The sequence below is a fragment of the Aptenodytes patagonicus genome, chromosome 13 (assembly GCF_965638725.1).
Source record: "Aptenodytes patagonicus chromosome 13, bAptPat1.pri.cur, whole genome shotgun sequence".
NCBI lineage: Eukaryota > Metazoa > Chordata > Aves > Sphenisciformes > Spheniscidae > Aptenodytes > Aptenodytes patagonicus.
Window position 1 is genome coordinate 7639128 of NC_134961.1, and position 26472 is coordinate 7665599.

Here is a 26472-nt window from a genome sequence, read left to right on the forward strand (position 1 = left end):
CTGAAATCGATGATATTTCGTACAACTGTGATTAAGTGTGCAATTCCTGCTAGTCTCCATGGAGACTGATGTTGGCTCAGCAAAAAGTCACCAAGTGTTTTAAAATAATTCCTGTTCGTTTTGAAATTTCAAAGCACTTAACATCTGATAGGCAAAAACAAGTTATTTCCCCAACGAAAACTGCAGCAGTAAAAGCAACCAAAAGCACTAGCAAAACTACAAAAATATTTTTACAGCTCATTTCACATGCAGCTGGAAATTAAACACCAAAACATACATTAAAAAAAGAAAAAAGGAATCTCCAAAACTAGAAATCAAGCAGTCAGTTGTACAATCTTCACATTACATGTATTTGTGCACTGAGTACATTACATTTAACTGCAAAAGAATACTTTTTGGGATGATACAATACTGAATTATACAAGCCAAAATACAGAATAAACTCTTGCCCTTTTTATCTAAAGGCTATTCCTTTTGGGAAGTACCTTATCTGACACGCTCTTAATTGTAGTTATTGTCATGGTACTAGACAACAGTCTTAAAAAGCAAGAGTGCATCCTCAAAGCACTTCCCTCTGTCCAGTTTTAGTTTTCCTTTATGGAGACAGAAGATATTTCACTACAGCAGACACCAGCAAATTCTACCTTGCATAAAAATTAACTTGAAGAATTTAGGCTTCCCAAATACGTAGATAAAACAGCAGCTCACAACATGTGCAATTACGAAGCTCTTAAAAGGTTCTCTGTAAATATGGTAAGTTTAATGGTAAAAATATTAGTGTTTATACAGTATCCACAGATAAACAGGCAAATACTGTCTACAGTCTCAATTTAGCACTGTAATTTTTTAAACCTTAAACCTGGCCATAAACCTATATTGGCACAAAAGGTTTTTTATACATGTATACACTTTACCAGAAATCCTTAGATAGAGTTTACCTAGAGTAATTTGTACTTCTGCGTTGGTAAAGATTCCCAAATTATTTCACCTTATGAATTGACTTCAAAAGCTTTTTGAGATTACACCCTGTAAAAAGCAATAAAAAACCCTTTCATACAGGGTTAGTTTGTTTTTTTCAATTTTCAGAGAACGATTGAAGATGGCAAGGACCTCTGGAGGTCACCTTCTCCAACCCTCCTGCCCAAGCAGGGCCGTCTAGAGCAGGTTGCCCAGGACCACGTCCAGACAGCTTTTGAACATCTCCAAGGATAGACACTCCACAACCTCTTGGGGCAACCTGTTCCAGTCCTCGGCCACCCTCACAGTAAAAATGTGTTCCCTGATGATCAGACAGAACCTCCTGTGTTTCATTTTGTGCTCACTGCCTCTTGTACAGTCACTGGACACCACTGAAGAGAGCCTGGCTCCACCTTTTTTAACCATTCTTTCAGATATTTGTACACACTGATGAGATCCCCCTGAGCCATCTCTCCTGTAAGCTAAACAGTCGCAGTGCTCTCAGCCTTTCCTCAGAAGAGGTGTTCCAGGATCTCCACCATCTTTGTGGCCCTTTGCTAGACTCTCTCTCCAGTAGTTCCACTCTCTCTTACTGGGTAGCCCAGAACTGGACATAGGATTCCATATATGGCCTTATCAGCACTTACCAATTTCAGACATCTTCTCATACTAATACATTTCATTTTTTTCTCCTGAACTTACCATTTAAAGGACAGCTATGTATACATAGCTGTAAAGTATACAGTTTATGCTGAATATTGCTGCCTACCTTGACATCAAGAGTGATGATCATGCCACTCTCAAAGGCTAGCAACTTCATAAACATTATGGATATTCAGTACTATTTTCCAGTATTCTATTTTTCAAGGCATTTGCAAACTTAAGCTACACCACTGTGGAGCCTAAATTTTTTCTATATGGAGGAAGAAACTATAACGATTTGCTGTTTTAAATAATCTTTTCCATAAACAGTAAACTTACACACCAGTTTCTTAAGCACAGGAGTACACAGCACTGTTGGCCTTCTGGAGCATCTTTGTCTTCATGGAAGATACAGTTTGTTCCATAAGCACTTAAGATAAATTAAATGAGAATGGTGGCCACACTGGTCAAGAGAAAATTTATTCCATGAAATAATGCCTTTTTTCCTGTTTCTTGTATCACTCCACCAAGAATGTATTTTCATTTAAAAGAAAAATTGTGTCATACACCAAGCAAAATTGTATACATCCATTTTGACACAACCAGAATTTTGATATAAAATTATCAGGATTTTGCATTATAACTCTAAAATGTTCTAATCTATAAGCAGTAATTTAAAACAAAATTGAATGCTTTTGGTTTTGAACATTATGTAGCACCAAAGCTAACAGAATAGAAGAACTTGTTAGCATTTTACCAACGTTTTTGAGGCAGTTGAGGCAAAGGTACTCTGTATCAGTTACACTGTTTTCTTATTACTTAGGTTGTTGACCCCACTGGAAACAAGAAGCCAAGACAGGGGAAGGGGGGAAAAAAAAAACCCCAACCAAACCCAACAACAAAAAAACCTCAAAACACCACAAAAAACCCACCCAACCCAAAACTTTGAAAGTTTAAATAATTCTGATTGTCACTTGATGAGTCTTCTTTGTGATAGGAATGATGTTTTTTTCCTTAGCAAGAACAAAAAAAAGTGAAGATGAACTCCTGAAAAAAAGTTCACTGAAATAAATACTCTAGTTCAAGGCAGTAAACCCACCATTTTTCACACTTAGCAAAAAAAAAAAAATCTGTCTACACACATTTTTATTATTTTTCCCTGTATATGATATTAATTCATAAATACTAAGATACTAAACAGTAATAATTCAAATTTTAAGTTGTGAACAAAAACTTATCTGTGATGCAGTGGAAGCTTAAGCACCAAGTTTAAAATAATACCACTAAACTAACCCAAAACACAAATAAAATTGATCTCCCTGCCTAATGAGGTAGCTACAAGAAAATATCACCTTACTGGCCTGGAATTGACAGGGATAATACAGCGAGTTATAAAGCACCAGTGTCATCAGGATGACAGCTTACCTAAATTGTGTCGCTTTGTCTTTGCGTGCTCGTGAATATGTTTCTTTGTAAAACAGCCAAAGAAGACACAGTAGAGGCAAGAGTGGAGTCTGTTCAGGTGGGCACCACACATATGACAAATGCACGACTTTGCCTGAAATAGAGAAACAGACAGAACATGAGTGACAGAAACATATCTCCAAGGCCAGCTAAATGGTCGTAGATGTAACTGCTAGCTTTCCCTTTTACTCGGTGCCTGCAACTCGGTGGTGCAGCCCATCCGGGGAAACAGGAGTTCTGCCCTCATGTGACAAAATACCAATTAGACGTATTAACGGAGAAAACTCTTCCATTCGTCCAATACATTTCCAAGTCTTGATAGAGAACAGGCGTCATCTAAGAGCAGACGATAGTCAACCCACTTACAACTCTCAGCTTGTAGTTTAATGAACATTTCAAGCCAGGGTAAGCAGGCACTGCTGCCAGAATACACAGTCCTACCACTCCCTCGCTTCACCTGTGCATTTCTATTCCAATACCAACCACGTACCAGCAGAATGACCTACACAACCATCACAGCCATGTGCTCAAGCTGGGAGATAGATGTGTTTGAAACGAACCTGCCACTCCCCCCCATATTAACCTGTATCAGTCCCTCCATCCAGCTCACTATGAACCACGCAAACATTCACTGCTGGTGCAAAACCTTTGGGCATTACAGCTAGCGCAGCACGGGCTTAATATGACAGCAGCACAGATGCTGATTACCAGGGGAGCGAGGTCTCGATGCATCTGTTCTTGCTCAGTTCCTCAGAATCGCCGCCCACCCACAGTCCCTACCTTGAAGCAATGGGCTTTGCTGCTCAACAGCCCCTTTGCTAAGCTGGTTCAGCTTACGAACCTGGAAGTTGAAGCTAGACTAAAACTAATCTTTTGTCAGGTTAGTAAGTTTGGGGGGATGGGGGGAGATGGATTACACTCAGGTGAACATCAGAGCTTAGGGAAAGCAGATGCCCAGCAGGGAGGTAAAAGGGGTGAAGAGGCAGGAGCTTTGGGTGGTGGGACCACAGCTGTTTCACAGCACCGAGCTCCTTGATCCACTCAAAAGCTGTAATATAACTTGAATGTTAAAATGTTTGTGGGTATATGGCATTTCATTTCTCTGCTGGAAGATTCTGCCACATTCATTCATTAAATTTCTTTATACCAGCCCACGAAACAGTGGTGCAACATCAAATCCATACCAGTCAAAGAGTTACAGAAGTCACTTTTGCCCCTCTAAGACTAGCTTTGAATCGAGTTCAGAAAGCAACGTGCTGACTATTCCCCAGAGCGACCCAGAATGGGGAGGTATGTGATGAAAGTTACGATGATTCATTGGAAATTAATAAGCATGTAAGCCTAACATGATGGTTTGCATTCCTATAACAATACATTTTAACAAGTAGGCCTGGAGGAAAAAAAAAGGCAATTAGAAGGTTAAGTAGACTTTTTGACTCTCAATCACATTTGAAGCACTCTAAGCCAACAACACACAAAACCTTCTCTCAGCATTAAACTCAGGTTCTTCAACAAATCTTTTGAAAAATTACTCTGTCTAGTAAGAGACTTAAGAGGGTTTGAGGGATAAGTCTTCTGCTCAACACCACCAAAACCAATTCGGGTCCAATACCATCTGATTGGAAGATACAGACAGGAGAAATTCCTCACAGTAAATTCACTTTTCATCTCAGACAACAGCAACTGCATTCAGACATATGTTTAAGAGTAACTGAACTTCTGTAACAGCTCAGAGCTACAGGGATCACTTAGAGGTACGCCTTATTTTACAGGCTAATCTGAAAATACTATTCCTTTGCTTGTCAATATAGAAGCACCTTTTTTCCTTCATATTAAAAAAAATAAGAATCGGAATTACTAAAATACTAAGCTATCATCTAACCCAGGCATTTCATCAAAAATAACCCCCAAAGTTCTTCAGTAATATTTGCCCAGTCTGCCACAACTTAAAATTAGTGCTGAATAAATGATGCACAATCCTGTTCTCTAGTCTGGCATTTTTCTTTCAGAATACTTACAGTTGTTAAAAAAATAATCAACAAAGAAGCTTGCAATATGCCACACCATGTAACTTATTTTCTGCTTCTATAAATTAAGACTTAAATCCTGAATCTCACGTTGTGTATTGAAAGTTCTCCTAAGTTCTGTTAGATGAAAACAGATTGGTTGAATCAAAATCCACACACCTACAGAAAGAAATATTTTAAAGTAGGACCGAAAAAATTCACCACCACCAGTATATTTTCCATCTTTAGAAAAATACTGCAGAACTGTCAAACTGTTGCCTAACGGTCGCTCTTTGGCTGCAAAAGCTAAATAGGATCAGCCTATCTGTTAAGATTGCTGCTATGACAACAACTCTAGCAACTAGCTATTTTACTTAGCCAGCTAAAAATAAATCTTTTAGCATTAAATGTATTGTAAACAGATGACATAAGCAGCATTAAAACCTGATCATTTTAGGCTGAAAGGCAGAAAACTCATACCCTAAGAGTTTTTATCTCAATGAAAATTAAGAGAAATCGAAGAATGTAAAAAAAAAAAAAGCGGTAAGTTAAAAGAGAAGTTCAATCACTTATTTAAAGGAAGCTATTTATCCATATCCTCTATTTGCTCAGTATAGCTCAAGATGGTTTTTCTAAAATTGTAAGAAAACAAGGTTAAATGACAAAGTGAAGAAAGAAATCAATATCAAAAAACATAGTGGCTATTCTTAACTGGATTAGCTGTCTCCTTTTCATCTGTCTGTGCTTTTAAACAATTTGCTAAGTTAAAACAAAGCTGCCACAGTCCCAGCCCACCCCAAATAATCAAATTACTTTGTTTCATAATACTCCCACCCCTGCTCACATCTCTTGAGGCTACAGTCTAAGACAAAACAGAATACTGCAAATGAGTAATCAAAATCAGTCAGATCCATAAAGTCACAAGCTTGCTTTAAAACACGACTCAACTTTTTTAAAAAGCAAGTTAAGTCTTGCTTATGGTCCAGACGCTTTAGGGAAGTCAACTAGCATTTTGGGTGGAGAATCAACCTGCCACTTCTCCTTTTCTCTAGTATGTCCTCCTAGATACAAGAAGATCCCTTCCTTATCCTAAGGCATAAATGTAGAGTCTTCCCCTTCCTCCATACCCTCTCCTATTATTATTCTGCTGCCCCTATCATTTTATTCTGTTCCCTACTTGCTTCTCTCCTTTATTCTCCTCACCCTCAAGTACTCTTCTCTTCATCTTTAACTCTATTCTCTCTCCCCACATACTCATTCTTTCATCTTATGTCCCCAGCCAGTCTTCCTCAGTCCATACTGAACCTCTATCTGTCTATCCCCTTTAATTTTGCTTTGATATTCTAACAAACTGCACACGGAAGCCAGAAGAGGCACTGAGCATTTTCTTTCTGGAAGCTTATAATCAGTTTTTTAAATGATAGAAAACTGGAAAGAATGGTCCTGCACATATATACGGTGTATGCACACATATCGACAGTAACTGACATCATTTCTGACAAAGTTGCAGGAGCGAGCAACATTAGATATCCCAATTTCCTCTTCAGTGTTCTTTCCTCTACTGATCTCCTTTATTGCTACTAAGTGGTAGCAATAAAGGTAGTGGTAACACACACACACACACACAGATCCCTAGCAATGGTTCTGTACCTTCTTGAAAGGAGGTTTAAACAGCCTAGCAAGTGAGGGTGTAGAGTCTAGTGCACGATACACAAAAGGGACCTGGTTGTAGTGACCTGTAACACAGGTCAGAGTCTCATCTCTAAAAGGCTACCTGCTCTTGATTATTGTTAATAGCTATGATATGAAGTGAGTTAAAAAGAAAGCAGCAGGCATCAGTAGGTCAAATAAACTAGACTGCTGACACTTCAAGTCTTCCCAGATTGTCAGAATAGCTTATTATTAGTTTACCATCCTACCATCGAAACAGTGGTGGAGAAAATGAACACATCCAGCTGGCGTTTTTTTCCCTAGCAGTTCTCTGCCCGACAATTCCCGTTCCTGCTCTCCTTTCCTGGGCCAGCTCAGACTCCACCTAAAGCAAGAAGGTCACGCTGGGCACGTAGCATCAGTTGTTCCAAAGACCTACAAACCTGTTTCAACTTCATGTAATATTGGCTCCTCAAATCAATGAATGGCAGTTTCGAGTGGCAATACACTATCCCTGCAAAGCAAACTGTGCAGAAAAAGCAAGAGGCATACAACAGACACCTTAGCTACTGCAAACCACCCTTCCGTATTTCCAGCTATTTCAGAAGTAGCTTTAGAAGCTCAATTTTTATTTAATTGTACATGAGAGGAAAACATCTTTTTAAAGAAGTTTTCCATTAGGGTACTTAAGGAGTCTTGCCTCTTATGCTCACACTAAATATATCAAAGCACTTTCAGAATAGAGCTGTTTTCAGTTACAAGCTTATAAGCCAAAGACCTCCTACCTTTCACAGTCTGCAAACCATATTCACCACAAAGGTTCAACGGAAAAGATGAACTAGGTAACACTAACAAGACAGTGGGAGGCTTGGGAGGTTAAAAGATCATAAGGAAGGTGTTGCCACACTGTATGTGTTCACAAGTAACTCAAAGAAGCAGATTCTTAAGGTACTCTTAAAGCAAATACACTAGCTATGGATCCCTGCTAGTGTTTGATCGTGTACAAATTCTTAGCATTAGCAAAGTAAAAATTTCCCAATACAAATCTCTTCAATTTCCCCACCTTTTAAAGTAAGTTTTTGTGTAAAACAGACATAATATTTAGACACATCAGAAGCAAGAGGAGAAGGTATTTAATTTTCTAATATATTATCATCATTACTGAAAGTCTTTGGAGGGGTACGCTTCACTTTCTAGCCCAAAACCAAGTCTAATTCTTCAGAAAGAACTTTAATCTCAGTCTACACTGATTAAGGTGTTTGTTGTGCAGCTCTAAATATGCCTACCTACAGAATACAGGTGTACGTAGGAAATTCTCCCTCCATGCGTAAGTTTGTTACCATAATCTGCTTTGTTCCCAAGGAGAAGCATTTGTGCTCCAGAAGCGGTACGTCAGCTTAAACCATTTCTTACAAGGTACTCAAGTGGACTTGAAAGAAGGTGAAGTCCAGGCACATGGAGACACTGAGGAGTCCCACTCGTGGTTGTTGAATTTTGAAGTAGGATTTCTGTGAGAAATTGAGAAACCTATTCCAAAGTTAACCTTGGTACAACCACCACAGCAGTTATTTAGGCAGGAGAAGCTGCTAGCCCTAAAGCCAAGACGCAAAATTTAGCAATGCTATGAGATGCCTGGAAGCAGAGTATCTGTAATTCTCAATACTTTCTCTCAATACTTTCTCTCCCGTTACAATTTTATGTTTCTATGTTTAAACTTGCTTTGAGTTAAAACTAGGTATTATGAGATAAACAAATGCATTCTTCCAAGTCCCATCCCCTTTTCCCGGTGATGCTTCCACACGCTGGTGGGAGAGGCGAGTAAGAGAAAGCAGCAAATGAGGGTCCACTTGCCCAGAGCCTTAGGAATCTGCGACAGCTCCTGCAATAAAACTCTGCTTTCTTGAATCCTTAATCCCTTACAGACACATGAACAAATGTGAAGAGCCTGATTTAAAGTTTGCAGTGTTCATTAGTTTAACAGCAGAACAGGGGAAAGAAAAAAAAAACAAACCCAAAACAGAAAAGTCAGAGACTTTCAACTGAAACTTTTCAGATATGAAGTGCAAATGCCCTCAGTAGGCCACAGATCAAGACATTCAAGGGAAATTTAAACATTTCCTCACATATTCAGAGTTCCTGGTTTTTAATATGCACATTTCAGGTACAGTCAATCCTCTTTGCCAATTTTTTGCCTTTTCTATTCACCTTGCCATGTCTAGACCATAGCCTAGGCACAGACTCTTATTTTTATTCCTATCCATCCATGTTGCAACTAATTCCTGTCCAAATGTAATGTAGACACAGGAGCGCATGTTGAGTGATGAACAGCATGCTTCCCTTAGCCTATTTTTTGAAAGAAAAAAGGACAGATAATCACAAAAGGTCATATAACCGACCATTGCTTCTTTCTTTGCTGAAGATGGAGACCCTACGGCTATTCCAACAGCAGGGTTTCTTCTGCCTTGTGGGAGAAGAAAGCCAGTATTAAACCACAGCTGACAATATTTATTACTCTCGAGTATCCTTTGCACCTTAAGAGTAACAAATTTAGGTCAAATCTGCCTTATGACATTTCTATCACTTCTTAGTCTACTTTTACTTCAAGATTCACTGTACTGCTTTCCTAAGGCAGGCATGCCACAGACCCATCATCCATTAGTATAGCAGCTGGGATATTTCATAAATTTAAATACTTAAAATTTCAAAGCCATGTTCTTTGGTTTCAAGAAACAAAAAGACGGAATTGATTCTACATCTCCATGGTATGGCATATAAATCATTCCTCCACATGCTGATAGGATGATTCAGTTACTCTGAGTCAGCGCACATTTCTGACGCATCAGCTTTAAAAAAAAAAAATCAACTTAAGTATTGTTCACTCACTTCCTGCAACCAGGTCTTAATTATGATACTGTCCAATTAGAAATGTCAATTTTCTTTTTAAAAGAATATTCCATCAATACTGTAAGTTTTGTTTCCAGCCCCACTAAGGTCAGGGGTACTAGTAATGGTTTTATTAGTACTAGCAAAACCGTGCGCTAGTTACAGAATTTTGTGGCTTGGTAAGTGTTCAGAAAGTCACCTTAAAAAAAATCCAAGTACAGATAACTTCTTAAACTGGTTGTTCTAAAGGTTTGTTTAGACAGCAGCAGAAAAAGACAGTTAAGTATTTCAGCTCTGTTCAACAGCAAACATTAATTCTAAGGCACTTGCTCTGCACTGGTGTATTTGCTGGCTCCCATATTGCCATTGGGTGAGCAGAGAGATGTCTACACAGCTTTCCTAGTCTGCGAACAGGACTTTTGGCCCTGACCATCTGAGCACAAGTTTGAAGACAGCAATATCACAATTTATAATTAAAGATGAAATAGCCTAAGTTGTTAAATAACATCACAGTTCTCAGACTGAGTGTAAATAAAAATATACCATTATGACCATCTGAGCAGCTTGCTGTCCTTCTGTAGATTAGATTAACCCACGGCTAATTCCAACGAATCCTACTTCTGCCTATAAGTGAAAAAACTGTGAAAGAGGGAAAAAATGAAAGTACTGAACATGCTACAAGAGATGCTAGAAAGCAACTTGAGGAAACTTTTTTTTTCCCCTTCCAAACTGGTAAAACATTTCCATTATACCTTATTCAAGATGCTGCATCCCAGCAAGGGCACACACTACCTTTCGATAAGGCAAAGTAACATGTACATTAGATTCACGTGTTCAAACCTCAGAATTGTTTTATCTTAATTTAACCCTGATTTTGAAAAAATATTAGCGGCACAGTACCTACTGCCAGAGAAAGAATGAATAAGTATTTTCTGCAATTCAAATTCTGAAGGCAATTCCCCCCCCCCCCTTTATTTTTTCAGGGTTTTTTTTCCCCCCTCCTATCTTCGTGGAAGACACTAGCAACCACACCAGGGAAACGAGACTTGCAGGTTTTGAGGCCCATATCAGAATATTTTGAAAGATCTGCTTAATTAGTACTTTTTAGTCTAAAAGTTTTAGAAAGAACACTAATCCTATTCCTTTTTCAGTTGTATTTTTTTTGTTTTAACAAATTATCTCTATTTCCTCAGCAGAGGCTTTTCATTGCCAGATAAGTGTTCTGTGGTGCTCTGATGCCAGGCTGACAAATTCTCTGGAGGCTGTGGAGAATAGGAGTTTATCCTAATTGATAAAGCAGCCTGAGCTACCTTCTGCAGGAGCGATGGCTTGCCACAACAGCAGTGTGGCTAACCCACCAGGAACCAAAGCACAGTTGGCCAAATATTTTGACTGGACCAGGATCCCCATCCAGAGAAATAATAATGGTAGAACTGAGTTTAAAAAAAAAAAAGAAAAAGAAAAAGAGAGACACCAATTAGGTTGTTTCCAGCTCCTGAACAGGTCTTCTCAAGTGTAAAATTAACCACAAAAATGGCTGTGCAAACCTGACAGTATTTTGTCTTGTGCCTTTGGACATAGTAAACAATTGCTTTTTTTTCTCTGCTCAAAGGGTGGGAAGATGATGAGAGGTACCATGCTTTCAAGAGTTAGCTGAACACCAGAAAAATGCTCTATACAAAAGTGAATTGTTAGTAACAAAGAACACTGATCTGAAGACAAGACACAAGAGGAACACGCAGGTAAACCCTTCAAGTTCACAGGGCATAAGCAATACAGAGGGGCTGTTTCATAACACGCAAGAAAAGAGGCCAGCTATAAAAGCATCTTCTAGACACATCAGCTGGAAGCAACAACATTCAGAATAAGCCTGAAAGGACCACAAACATCCTTTGAAATAACACTATCCACTCTGCTGAAGGATGAAAAATCTGGATTAAGTTATCCCAGAAACTTTCACAAAGCAGGTAATATTCCAGCGTCCACTAACTTACGCATCAATAGCCAGAACATTCACTTTCCTTCTCCAAACTGTACCACAAAATGGGAATATTACTGAGCAGTTCTAGAGCACAGTGAGTAGTTACGTTAATAACTCATTTGCACAGCAGTACTGTTCCAGCCCTGAACTGGCAGGGGTTCATTCCCTATCACCTAAGGAAAATATGGGTAACTTTTCACTAAGCAGCAGTTGGAAAAAGGTGCAGTATAAAATAAGGAGACTCATTGATCTGAACTGAAAGAAGCAAGTTTGAAATAGCTTTGAGTCCATTAAAAAAAAAAAAAAAGACAGACGGCAAACAGGTTCCACATAAAAAGCTTTAAAAAATGCTTCTAGATGTACTAAGTGTCAGATAATATAGTAGGGTTTTTTATGACTCCACATGCTTTTCTGAATTCTTGAATGCATTAATTTAGAGAATAGTGTTAAAGACCATTTTCCACCATGCCCAAACATACTACAGCTGCTCTGAGACCAGTAAAGGGAGAGAGAGAAGGGGGGGGGGGGGGGGGGGGAATCACTGAAAGTTATTTCAGAAAAGATAACCTCCTTTTCCCCACTTCCTTATCCACAAATACTGGATTAATACATACAAAGACTTGTCTACAGGAGTCAGCAAAGCCTTCCCAGAGCCTTTCTTCCAGAAAGAACCAGACCTCTGAGGACAGATACTTTAGTTCTCATCTACTAAACTTGATCTAGTAGTTGCTAACATTATATGCCGTTACACATTAGCATCACCCTATCCTAAAGTGACCTTTCCCATTCCTAAGTGAGCTACTTCAACCAAGTCATTTTTTCCCAAGGATTCAGAACAAGAATAATGACTTGCTTGTAATGTGGTTTTTCATTCAGTAAGACCAAAGCTCCAATGAGGCTCTGCACTAAACAGCAGGATGGAAAACATCAGTAAACTCATCTTATTTGTCCCCTTCCTACTGGAAGGGACTGGTTTAAACTGTTCTGCTTCATCTCATACAATTTGCACCTAACATGTATTTTTCTAAACTAAGACAGGTGACTTCATGCTGATGAGGAGCACTCACATTATTTGTTCCACCGGCTCAACTGTAGGTGGAACCATCTCCAAACCAGGGGCAGTGACACACATTTAGAGCAACTGCAGCTGTTTGTGCAGTAATCATGCCTTCCTGCTCTCAAACAATTAGACTATGCAGCTGGAGAGTTACTTCTATTGACAATCTGTGCTATCTTAAGCTTGGAGTGTATGTACCCTGAAGGGAATTACAGTTAAAGCTCCAACACACTGAAGTCAAGGGATTATACGTATGGACAATACTCAGAAGAGAAACACATTTTTCTGAATCAACTCTGCAACGAAGGCATGTTCTTAAATGAGAACAATGTTGTAGCCAAAGTCTATCCAAGCTCCAGAAACACTGCTTTGGTTCAAGGGCTCTTCTCAAGAGAGCAGTGCAAGTCAACCTAAAACTAGAGAACTTTGATGAATTTAAGAATTGTATTTGGGGGTGAAACAAAGATTTGACTAGTATCATTTAACCTCTACATACAGGTTTTTTCTTGTTCTCCTTACTCTGCATGATATATAATGCCAAGAGCTGGACATTAAATCAGATTTTTTTTTTTTATTTTTTTATTTAAACACACCCCCCCTTTCCCCCCCCCCCAAAAAAAAAAACACCCACAACTTTTCCCAGTTTTTGTTTCACACAAAATTCCACAGCCGGTACAAGGCTGAAATGAAACTTGGGCAGGAAAAAAAAAGTTGCACAATTTAAAATACAGACAGCACAAGCTAGAGGAGAAAATAGAAGGATGCTCTAAAGATGTAATTTTGGTCTTCCCATATATAGTCACAGTAGTAAAAAAAAAGCTGTATTTCAACAAGAACAAAGCAATTCTCTGGAATTCAAATGACTATGCTGAAATTGCTTATTTGCTTCTCCTTTGGTAGGTGCTCATCTCCACCACTAGCATTTACAAATCTAAATGATTTCTCAAGTACTCTATAAAAGATGCATTTAAGAGCCTATTATGTTTTTAAATCATTTAAATAATGGATCTTGTTCAAATTAAATCGCATCTCCTTCTATAGTAAGATTCCTTTAAAAGCAGAAAGCATATTTGCCTTGTGAAAACATGTAAGCTGCTTAAGGTTCAAATGCATGTCTCTTCCCCGAATATATATGATGCATGGCTATGTTCTGTGTGTTGATTTTTATCTATTTCCTGCAATGCACCACTGCAGTAGCAAATTTCACATGAGAACAAGGGGCTTGCCAATACCGCAGTAGTGTATTCTAAGATCTAGTACAAAATCTATTACTTTACTTCACCATTCCCCCATGTCAGCAAATCACGGAAATGTTTTTAAACATCCTATTAGGTAATGTATTGATCTAATCTGCGAGCACGTGACTTGGGAAGCAATTCAAGGGGCAAGCTAAACAGACAAACCTGCCTGATGCTGTGCAGAGTCTTATTAAACCCTGCCCATGCTGCAGAGATTGTATTTTGCCCTGCACAAAACTAAGAAATCAGATTCTTCATATGAAAACAGGTATGCTCTTGGGAAGTTTGCCATACTACTTTGATGGAAATACTCCAGATAGCATCCCTTCAGAAAGAAAAGAAAAAAGAAACTTCAGGATACGTAGGATCAAAGCCCTAGCAAGTCCTACAGCCTCATTTAGAAAAGCACAGATATTTCAGCTATCTTTTCTTTAACTACTTTAAGATGTCCATAAAAATATGTGAACTTAATTAGTCCACATCAAAGCCAAAGCAATTCTGCTAGTAGGAAAGATGGATGGGATGATGCTACAGCACAGATTCTCTGTGGCATGACTTATTTATGAGACAAATACTCCCAGCAAAAAAAGGAGACTAGTAGAAAATGAGCAGCAATAGAGTGACAGAGTGCATCTGTTAGCAACTATTTGTTTTATCAAAAAAACCCCAAACAACCAATGCTGCACTAAATAGGGTAGATCCATTGTTGAGCCTAACCAAAAAGCATTAGTCTGGTAGAAAACATTTCTGCTTTTAAAAGCTTCCTATGAGTTATGCACCATTCTGTCAAGACTAAGAGTTATTATACATGACATTTTTATATTTACTGTAGCAAAGCAAGCCAACTGGTAGTACAGAAATTAACCCCATTGCTTAGAACTTTTCTGACAATTGTGGGTTTCAATGATGATACATATAACAAACAAATAAGGCATACAAGCCAAACTCTCTTCTTGCCATAAGAATTCCTCTTTGTCTAACAGGAGCTGAAGACAAGTTCTAGTCCCCTCACAGCGCCTACAAGAAAAACCATTACAAAACAATAAAATAAACTTCCCTTTTAGTTTTACAAGAGCTATACAGAACATTTGCCGATTCTCCTTCCAAAGACCGATTTGCCCAAAGCACCACAAACCATTCCCAAGAAGCACATTCCCCCTTGAAAAACATTCCAGAAAAATGTGCTGACACAGAAAAGACGATTAGCCCATACACACTAAATAGTCTTCATCACAGAACAAGTGCATCCTCTAAAATTACACAGTGAGTCTTTCGGAGAAAATAAGACCGAACATTCACAGGGTCTCAAACAACAGTGCTTTCACTGGGATGAAGCGTAAAATGGAATTATAATGGACAAACCAGGAATTTTGCTTGTCTAGTTCTACTTATGATATTAAGACACCAGCATCTGAGGACATATTTACGTTCACCTAGCTGTATATGTACTGGAATACTCTAAGCCAACTAGCACATTACTGCCTAGGAACACCCAGAGAATGAAAGCAAATTCTCAATATGCTTGCACAGAACATGCTTTGATATCTAGTAAGCTGAAGCTTACTACTTCCTCATACCTCAGTACAAAACAAATTAATAATTCATTTTACTAGAGCAAAATAAGAGGTCTTTCATTCACTAGAAAACTTTCATGCAAACTCGCAAACCTAAAGTTATGGAGATAAGACAGAGGTGGTCAGAACGGCAATTCACCCTTTAGAAGATTTAAGATTTAGACAGATGGATATTCTGAACTCTACAGATGTGCAAGTCAGCTTAGAAAAACTGTTATTAAAGCAATATGAACACAAAATACCTTTTGGAAGAGAAAAGTAGTTTTGAGTTTCCTTCATTAGAACGGGTAAGATGAATGAAAGCATCTTCAGGAAAAAAAACCTGGGAAATAAGCACCCATGACAAAAATTTATTCCTTTATGCATTTAATGAGTTTGCAAATTGCTGTGGTCCCACAGAATAATCATTACTCACAATGTGTGTAGGAAGGTGGGTGATAGTTTCTTAGCAAAGAGCTTCTGTCTTTTTACATAGGATGTACAGCCAGTTATTATGTTTTAACACTTCATGCTGCATTTGGAACATTAACTTGTTTTGCAAAGTAAGGTCATTTTACCTGCCTCTCAAAGGAGTGAATTGGGAGGAGCGGTACAGTTAAGTTGTTACTGCCTCTCAAGATCAGGGCACATGAAATTCTAGCTCCTGTTGTTCAGGAGGGCTTGGGGAAGGGGTGGTTTCCAAGTAGAGAATTTTGGAATCACCTAAATAGAATCAAGAAGCAACCAAGAAACCCTTCACAACCTGCCCCCCCCCCCCCCCCCCCCCCCCAAGAAACAAAGAACACCCCCAAAACCCAACACAAAACAAAAAAACATCACAATGCATTCTCAATCTGGCACTTCACTAATAAGACTCGGTTCTTGGAGCTGAGTTTAGAGCATCTTGTCCACATGGTAAGAAAAAAAATGCTGCCATAACAAATACTTGCCTTTTTTGTAGAAACATGGAACTACAAAGTTTCAACTGTCTGCTCCTTCCCCCCCCACCCCCAAGATAATACCAAGCACTTTGTTAATTATCTCAAAGCCAAAGTTCCATTAAGACAGGAAAGAGCATTTTAAGTTTGTTACATTTGAAGTATCTCTAACCTTACCTAGCTGTGTTTAAACTGAGTGTCTAGTATAATATACAATCTTTGTATTTTGTGGTTGAAATCTCTGTTCCTCCCGTACTACAGAAATATACACCGGCAGCAAATTCAAAAAAGCAAGGACACCATTTCTTGATGGTTTCAGAGTGCCACTGAGAAGCTGGGATAGCAATCCTTGGACAGGTTTAATACTGTAAAGGTCATAGTGGCTGTGAAGCGCTTTCTGAATTTCCATCACTGATGTCAGGACTGTTAAAGACGCTATTTTTTTTTTAAACGAAGTTTCAGTTATAATGCTGAAGCCTTCCCCGAGAAGTGTAGGATCACAACCTCACAGGAGAAGTTCTCATTTCTTTCCTCTTTTTAGTTTGTTGACTACAGCTGAAGAGATCTCCTTCTCATACTCTGATTTTATTTTTGCAGCAATATCCAACCACTCAACAATATTTTGTTGGTTTTTAATGTACCAAACAATAGCATTAAGTAAAAATCCATATATTCCCTTCTCACAGATGCCTGTAAGCCATTAACAGATTACATTTCACATATTAGTGTCATTGCTTTGTTCGGAAGACCTAAACAAATTTCTCAATTGAGATTTTTAAAGCGAGTGTAGAGAAATTCATCCTGGTATTTTTAGTAGTCTATTCTGTACGTTACTAAAAAGGAGTGCTATTAGGAAAAAAGTTGTGGTTTTTTTTTTTTTATTTAGTCACATGCAAAAGTTTGCCCTTTTTTAACACTGTAATTACAAATGCAATTATTTGTATCTTTTTGAGGTGTCATCATCAGTAGTTTTGAGTTCAGGAAATTTACTTCGATTCTGATCAGTCACAGTTTAACAAACATGAGGCAAACCTGTAAGTGAATGGAGTTGACATCCAGGCCCTAAATCTGTCCATTGACATTTATCTAAAGAGGAAAAAAAAAAAAAAAAAAAGGTCTAGAGCCTCACTGCAATGCAATTCTTTGAAGAGCAACATGGAGACCCATCAAACAGATTCAAATCTTCATCTTGACCCAGCTCAGACTGCTTGCCTACAATGAATATGAGAACAGGAGAGCATTTATGTGCAGGTCAGATGCCACTCACCGTAGCAGCAAAGGGAGAAGCTTCTACTCATAGCAGCTTTAAACTACATGAATTCACTACAAGAAAAAAGTCTGTCCTTACTACTGTGAGAATAAATATCCAAATAGGGTTAAAAATAGGTATTTTTGTTTTTGTTATTGTTTGTTGTTGTGGGGTTTGTTTATTTAACTTCCAAGCAGCTGCTGCATCTTATTAAAAAAAACCTGCTCTGGCACCTAACAGCAGAGTGGGAAGGGGCCAGAGCTTTGTATATTTGACTGGTACTATATGAAAAATTTTCATATTCAGCAATAAAGCCAGAGAAGAGGCAAGCCTACATCTCTCGTCCATGCTTACAACTGCACTGAGTGTGGCAACTGCAGCTGTAAACCAGGACCAGGCATGAACAGTCTGGAGGAGGGAAAAAGGAAGAAGGGTGCGCAGCTCAAACGGACAGTGAAAGGGGCTTAGGGGAACTGTGCCAGAACCCAGACTGTTGCTGTGACCCACAAGGCCAGAGAAGTAAAGCAGCAGCACTACCTAAAAGAGCACTGAAGGTGACGTAGCGCTAGCCTCATAGCTAAGGCTCTGCATCTCTTGAGAGTGAAGCCCTCATTACAATAACGCATCTATTACAGGTATCAGCCACAGTAAGTCTTGTCTTTGTCTACAGCTAAGGATATACGATCCAACAGTCTCAAAATCTGTGAGCAATCACAGAAGATAAAAGTATTCCTTTTCCCACTGGCAAATGTTTTCCTAACGAGAAAAACATCTCACATCACTCACAACTACAAAAACTAAGAGACAAGAAGAAAAGGGGGCATAAGAACAAAAACATTTTAAATTTCCACAAATACATGAAGAACAATCTTGCAGCAACAATTCTACTGTCACTGTTGTAGACTTGTAAATAGCGATTCATGAGTATTTTGAAATAGAATTTCTATTCCATGCTTCATCTTCTAACGTTTATTCTGTTCATTCATCATTTGGACCAAACCAGAAAGACACGGGGCTGAATTTCAGAGTTTTGAGTACTTGGAACTTTTATCAACTTCAGACTGCAGCAACCCTGAAAATTAACCCCTCAGTAGACTCCAGCTAAGTGCTACATGTTGATGGCATGCATAATCTCCTACAGCAAAAGATATGAAGATTTGACAAGAACATTTTGTGCTGACCAGCCAGACCCTGCTCTCTTCACTTCTCTTCTGTATTTACAAGAGGAAGTGGTAAACCCTTAATTCAATATAAACATTCCCTTCAACAAAGGCTGATCACTTCAGTTTAGCACCATTTACATGCCACCAGTATTATTTCCACATCTTCCTTTTTAGTAGGCTGCTTGATTACATAATGCTGCACATTGGAAACAAAAATTAGTAATTACAGTATTTGGTTTCATTTATGGACATTGTGCTCGGTTTGTCATTTAATGCAAAAAGTGTTAGTTTAATTTAAAGCATAGATATAAAAATTAGTTAAGACAAAACAAATACAGACTGCAGCAGCCAGCTGGGCTCAATGGCTAGGAAAGCTTATTAGGCAAAGCACATGCTTTTAGCTAGAACACACCTCTGCATTCCAAAAAGAAATCCCAGCAGGACAGCAAGCTTTTGCAACACAGGGATAAGAAAAGCAAGCAGAAAAACTCCCAGGCTGTTAATTACAGTGAAGGCCTATTTCATAATATCAACAACAGATCTTTCTTCCTATTTTCCTTGCTCTTTAAAGGACAAAATAAAGCAAAAACAAGGCACCTCCACTTTTGCCATTTTGCTAGCCATGTTTTAAAGAGAAGCCTGTCTCTAGAAAAGCTTCACCTACCCTCTACTGTTCCAAAGGAAGATGTTGGAAGGGCTGCAGAAGAAAGGGTGAAAATATAATTAAGTGCAGATAACATTACTTTCAGGACCTAAAACATCCCCTCCTTCCTTGATATCAAGCATGAAAGCATACCCAGAGCCATAAGCATTATACAATCTGTGTAAACACTAGTCTTTTTCTGAATTAATTAGGTTTCATAAAATTCTAATACACCTATTAAAGTATGAAAGATGGAAAGGAAGTAGACATTTCAGCCGAAGTGCTACTCAATCCTGGTGAGATAAAAACCAATCCACCCTCATGCTACCAAATACGGCAAATGCTAAGCCTCCTTTTTAAGTACCTTCAGAAGACAGTGAAAACTGAAGAGAAAAAAAAAAAGGCACAAAACCCCAACAACAACCACACACACCAAAACAAACAAAAAACCATAACACCACCACACCACTTTAATGGGGTAAAGACTTATTTTACAAAGCAATTGGGGAGTTCTGAGAACCATTTCTGGTAGCCAGCTCCAAACAATTGTTAGCGACCTTTTGAAAGGAACACAGCTTTTACTTAAATAATTGAAAAGCTGAGGCTAACAACTTAAAAAAAATCCTAAAACTATTCCAGTTCTTGAAACTATTCAGAGTTCTGCAGAACAGGAACCGTCAAGACAGAATGCTTTTGACACAATGCCATTGTTTCATTCCAGGATGCATCTTTTTGACAATACTTCAGAAGGCATAATATGCACATTGCTTCACATTCTCACAACAGGATGCTCTTCAAATTACAAAACTGGAACTCAAGTTACAAGACAGCAAAGAAAAACGTTTAAAGGTGCCGAAGAACATCTTAAAACTATATCCAAGAAAAAGCATATAAATCTCAGCAAAAGACAAAGACCTGATTTTAAAAAGAAATGCAAATGGATTCACCTTCAGCAGTTTTAACTACTGCCATTATACATGTCAGATCAGTGGAAACATTCAAAACACAATACTCTCACCTTTGAGATGCTCTACTAGCCATTAAGTCTGTGCCCTGTAAGCAAGAGAAAGTAACACGCTACATAATACATAACATTTTCCACTTCTTTTTGGTGAAGACATTAAGATTTCTATTAAAGATTTAATTTTGTCCACTGCCAGAGAGCTAGAAGAACAGTACTTTGATGTAGAAGACAATTTGCCTGTCAAAGTTAATTAATTACTCCAGTTATTCTTTGATTAATCACACAGAAATTAAGAACGCAGATAAAAGGTTCTCTAAGAGAGGGGAAATTTTTCTGCAAGTTTGCAGGCAAGTTCAAGTGTTTTTCATCAGTACTGTGAACCCATGCCCAGGCATTTCTTTCTCAGTAATGAAATAGACAGACTTAATCAGAGCAGGGTTTCCTAACACCCCATTTCTGATAATCAAGTGATAGCAGTGGTAACTGATGAGGGAAGTCGGGGAACGGTACTACCTATATGCGTTTAGCCCAAGATCTGCATTAGGACTCCCCAGTTCACCAATCCCAGGTAAAACTTATCTCATAAGAAAAATGAAGAAAAGATTTATCAAATATATTCAATACTCCACATGACCCTTTGGACAAGTGGTTTTGCACAGCAACCTCATCACTATAGTTTTGCTAGAGAAGAGTCAAATGATGACACTAAAAAGAGACAGGAGGAAAAAAATTCACATAGTGGACGGGTCAGGAACACTAGGAAGAAAGGGGGAAAACAGAACTCTAGTGAGTGCGACAACTTCTTAGGTATCGCTATTAAGGCAACTCCTTTAGCACTTGGTACAAGCAACATGAAGTAGATATAAATGCTGTTCTGTGCAGTGTCCAACTACTAGAACATTTAAATACGCAAGCATTTAGTGCAGCTAAAAGTTCATTTTGCCATTCATGTGAAGATTCATCTTCAGTTTTACGTATGACATACAGCTTGTCCTCCAAACTTTAAACAATTTCATGAAAAGAAAGACAGTAGCCCCCCCAGTAACATCCATGATAACAAGTAAGCAGGAACAACTATTTGTACATATCCCTTCAAAATCTGTAAATCAGCTCAGTTTTTATGTTTCGAGAAAAAAATATATGATTTTCTTCTCTATACGTTGTAAAACAGGAGTATTGCAAATAAGATCAAAACTTTCAGCCCATTTCATTCACGTCTCCTTTTCCTCCACTGGCTCTTGGGAAACTTTGGCTTTTGAAAAGAACTGTCCCATATTTGAAACTTCCTTATCAAATGAAAATACAACTTATGTACATATATACACACACGTACGTTAAAAAAGTGTAACCATTCTACTTAGAAAAAAGAAAAGGGAATTTGAATCTCAATTTCCTGTAAAGATAGTTTCAGAAGGTACTTTATGTACTCTCAATATTGAGTACATAGAGCTCCAGGAAGCCACTGCAAATTTTCTATCCAAAAATAGTATCTGAACACAGGTATAGTTTGTATGATGGGAAAAGATACATTTTTTTGTAGAAGCCTTGCTCTATTTATGTCTACTTATATTAATGCCACAGACATTCAGTAGTTAGCATCACACACTTGGACAGAAACATACCGGTTTCTGTAAGAGCAAAGAGACCTTTAAAAAGAGATAAATGCACAAGGAGAAACTACATGACATTCATCAGTTACAGAGAGCGTTCTGGAGCACATGCACCCGACAAATTAGCAGCATGTGGCATTTTAGTAATAACAGTGCCTGCAGAAGACGCTTGAAAGGAAGGAAGAAGATAGTCTGCTTATGCATTACAGGTGATTGGCAGCAACTACTCATGCACATGCCGTTGATTCATTCAGACAAGATAGTCAGAACTACAGTTACTGTCACATTTGTCAAACTTAAAAAGACGTAACTTAGATTATACCTGACATTAGCAAATACTGGGCCCACAGCATGTCCATTAACACTAATAATTAAGATAAGTGGTGTTTCATTTGCCAAGAAAGCATCTGTACAGTAAAGCTACAGACTGCTTTCAGAAAAAAATGGCTCAGATATAATTTACAGTTTATCTTATCAGAAGAGTTTAAGGGTACTTGGGTGCACACGCATTTTCATGTAAAGCAGAACACAGAAGAGACAACTTCAGTTGTATTAAATGTAATAGTCGTGTGATTTAAATAATCTATTTGGAAAGCAAAAATAATAGACCTGAGGACTCCCAACTGAAAAAAGACAACTCAAAATTGGAACGTGCATTGGTGGAACAAATTGCTTTTTAACTCCTATGGCAAACGTGATTGAGCTATCTGCAGACAGCAACTGTGAGAAAATCGTATCACCTTTTTTGATCATCCAGAGATTGGGTGTCACAAAGCCAGACTGGGCTGTAGTCAGTGACCTCATAATTCTGTTTAGTGGAATCTCACTTTAACATGGCTGCCACGATTCAAACAAGCTACCAGAAAAGGAAGTCTCCTCTTTGCCAGCTGAAGTCCCATAGTCTGTCTAATGATGAAGCAGAACCCGCTGTTCCTCAGGACACTTGCTCGAGGACAGCAGAGCTTACTCAGAGCTGTGAAGGAAATACCTGCTCGAGTCTGAAAACAGGACGGGAAAGCAATATCCAAGCACCCTTCCAAGTACAGCTTCAGATTTGAAATAATGCTCCAAAACGGATGGGAAAGGAAGGCTCCAGCATTCACGTACTTGGAAAAAAGATTAGTGCCGTGTCTATGGTAGGAAATACTGACATCTTGATGATAATCCTAACATAAGGGGCTTGTGCATGTGTGGAGTTAGTTACACTAACATCAGCGTAACTATTCTGTGTACCAATGTAAAATTGCCTGCAGCATGAGATTTTATTAAAAAAGATTGAATTGAAAACCAGAAACAAAGCTAGATCACCAGATCTTTTAAATTCTCAGAAAAACCCAAAAAGCATTACTGGAAAATGTGAGCTGCAAAGCCTCACAATCCACTGTGCAAACAAGTTGCTCTGTTATTTGGTTTAGAATGTAAGGTGGTCACCTGAAATAGAAGGGCTTTTACAGTTCATACAAAAATTATTCCTGGACTAGCTCAACACATCCCCCTGAGGGGTAGCTCTTTGAACATCAGAAGTTCAAACTCGCAGGTCAATATGTAAACAAAAGAGGTAAGCAGAATCCTGTTTCTTTGCAAGGGGTGGTGGCGGGAGGTGCTGGGTAAAGAGGAGGAAGGAGAGAAAGCAGTCCTATAGAGATGAATTCTAGCTACCTAAAACTGCTGGGCAAGCAGATAATGGGTTGAAATAACCAGAAGTCCATTTAGAGATAAATCATTCTGCAGTTCTTCAGAGAAGGGATTATTACCACTCAGGATTTGCAAGCATTACAAAATGGTCAGCTGCAACACCTTAAAATACAGATTTGCTATGTTTGATAAATATTCAAAATACAGTCCCATCCTCACAGCCACTGCACTGCACATACAGTATAAAACAGGGGTTTGGAGAATTTACAACAAATCCTCCATTATTTTAGTCACAAATTAACTAAAAAAGTGGGTCCTTTCGTATTTTACACATTGATCAGACTTCACCTCTAACGGTCAACATAATAACGAAGATTTTGCAAACTTAAAGCTGACTAAAATATTACAAGAACAGGCCTGGAAAGATTGCCCACCTCCTTTGTTTTTTTTTCCTAACATATTTTTGAAAGGGACTGAAGAACAACGCTCTACAGTAGTGACAATCTTTCAAAAGTGGCCACTATTTCCATCATTCTTCAAGAAGACTCTCGGGGAGGGAGCAGAGCAATGGTGTATGCATTTACAAGAACACTACTGTCTCCATTCACCTGTTCTTTGTGGCAGTTTCATCTTTCCATCTTTACAGCAAAAGAAGATACTCTCTCTCCTTGGGCAGCTAGATTCTGCTTCTACTGAGGAAAAAAAAAAGTGAGAAACAGCAGCTATTTCAAGGGATAGCAATTCTTTATTCCAAAGGTTTTATGCAGCTCTTTTGCTGCCAAGTATCCTGTTAGAAAACGGGGGAAAAAAATTCAGAGTAACCATTAATATTGCATGTAATTAAAAGAACTACTAATTTCCTCTTTTAATCAAACAAGAGGAGACAGGAACACTGATAGCCATGCACATCCAAAGAAATTACCAAAAAAAAAGATAAAGGGGAAGAAAAAAGAAGTTATGCATGTGGTCTAGCTGTGCTGCTCTGACAAAACACAGCAGACCTTGAATCCTCTTTAATTGATCATTAAATCAGTGAACCTGAGCCTTAAAAAAGCAGAGAAGAAACAGATTCTGTACTATACTGGATACCACACACCTTGAAGTATCTCGTATTACCATTCTCCACTTTTCCTTCCCAAGGTTAAGCAAATTACCATTGACTAGATATGTATTTGTTTTTAAATATAAACATACACACACAAAAAAACTAATTAAAGTCAAAAATCCATGGCAATTATATTCTGTGCAATGAAATGAAGGACTAAAACCTCAAAATTCAAATTGAGACTTTAAAAAGTTAAGATTTGGAAACACATTTATGTTGGCCAAAAAAAACCCCTGAGCTCTACCCAACAGCAACATCACAAAAAAGAAATAAATACGTGTTCTTACAGGCTTCTAAACACCAAAACACATTTTCTCATCACACAGTTCTGGTCTTTCATGATACGAGACAAAGTTCAATAGGGGTCTTCCATGAGACACTGGGATTGAAATGAGAAATACATTTTGAAACTATTTACAATAATTATTTGCATTTTTAGTAAAACAATATAGATGAAGTCACTGTACGATTAACACTAATACAACAGAACAGCGACTGTTCAGTGTACCAGTACTTAATAACTGAACGTAGACTGACTGGAACAACCTAAGTGACATTTTTCTTCTTTTATGGTTAAGATAATACCATGGAGAAAGGGAAGGCTTTACCAAAAGTAACTACTAAACCAGCCCTTACATACATTTTTTTACTTTTTTTTTTAAATTACCTACAGATACACATACATCTACATATAAAACACCAATTCAATGCGAGACACTGCCTGATAGACAAGACAGAACAGTGCAAAAAGCTTAATGAAGCGTAGGCTTAAGAATGAACCAACCACACACTTCAAACACAAAGACTGCTAGCAAAGCTAATAAAATTAATGCTTTGTTTGTTGATCATACATGAACTACAATTACAGTCTTATTGCTCTGTATTTTGTTCAAATATACCCCAGTTACCTTGGCACAAATCTACGCTTCAAAAATCAATGAATTAGAAAAGCTGTAGAAAATTAGTACATTGAGTAGTATTTCTATAATTTCTCCTAAGAAATTAACAGACACTAGATACCACAAGCAGTGCTTTTGAGGGACATAAGAGTATACTCATTTAGTTTTCCAATTAAAAAAAAAAGTTATTATTTCCAACTGGCTTCCCAGCAGCCAATATAACGGTACTTCAAGATTCTCTCTAAAAAAAACAAGGAATGGTGGTAGAAGCACAAAAACCTTATATGCTACCACAGCACGAAAGTGACAGGTTCTTGTTTTTCAGACCGAGAGAAAAATTTTCTCCTGTTAAGTGGCTTTAAATTTTAATTTCAACACATACCTGCACCAATGGAGAAAGTTATCAGTTCTGTTTAACATGCAACTACACAGACTTCACACAGAATTTAAGCATTTAAAAGAAATACTAAAAAGCAAGAAGGTTCATCCATATGAAAAAGCTGTGTTCATGCAACGGGGAGGCTAAGTCTACACAATAATTTCTGCTGACATCATAACGTCCTTCGGGGAAATGAAACTTGGCCAACAGAGTCTGCTCCAAGGCCTCACGTTAGCAATCTTGTATGAGAGAACACATTGCTGGGATAGACAGAATCAGCTATACCACCAAAAACCACTCTGACAGAAACAAGCCAAAACCATATTTCACCTTTGAGATACAGAGGGACAGTTACACCTGAACAGCACTCTGGCTTGTTCTATGCTGCTTGAGTAGCTAGTCACTAGAGTTACTTCCCTGGTGTATCCTCACTGCTTACCCCAGGGGTTTCCCGAA

General features: G+C 38.2%; 1 protein-coding gene across 4 annotated transcripts in view; it reads right to left on the minus strand.

Annotated features, from left to right (window-relative positions):
• USP22 (ubiquitin specific peptidase 22) overlaps positions 1-26472 on the minus strand; it is a 113779-nt gene that overhangs the window by 69002 nt on the left and 18305 nt on the right. For 2 of the 4 annotated variants that reach the window (XM_076351348.1, XM_076351345.1), the window contains exon 2: positions 3025-3157. In XM_076351348.1, the coding sequence (XP_076207463.1) occupies positions 3025-3157 (133 nt within the window). Of the gene's footprint in view, positions 1-3024; positions 3158-19445; positions 19462-24241; positions 24323-26472 lie in introns of those variants that run through there. The other 2 variants (XM_076351346.1, XM_076351347.1) reach the window with 2 other exon arrangements.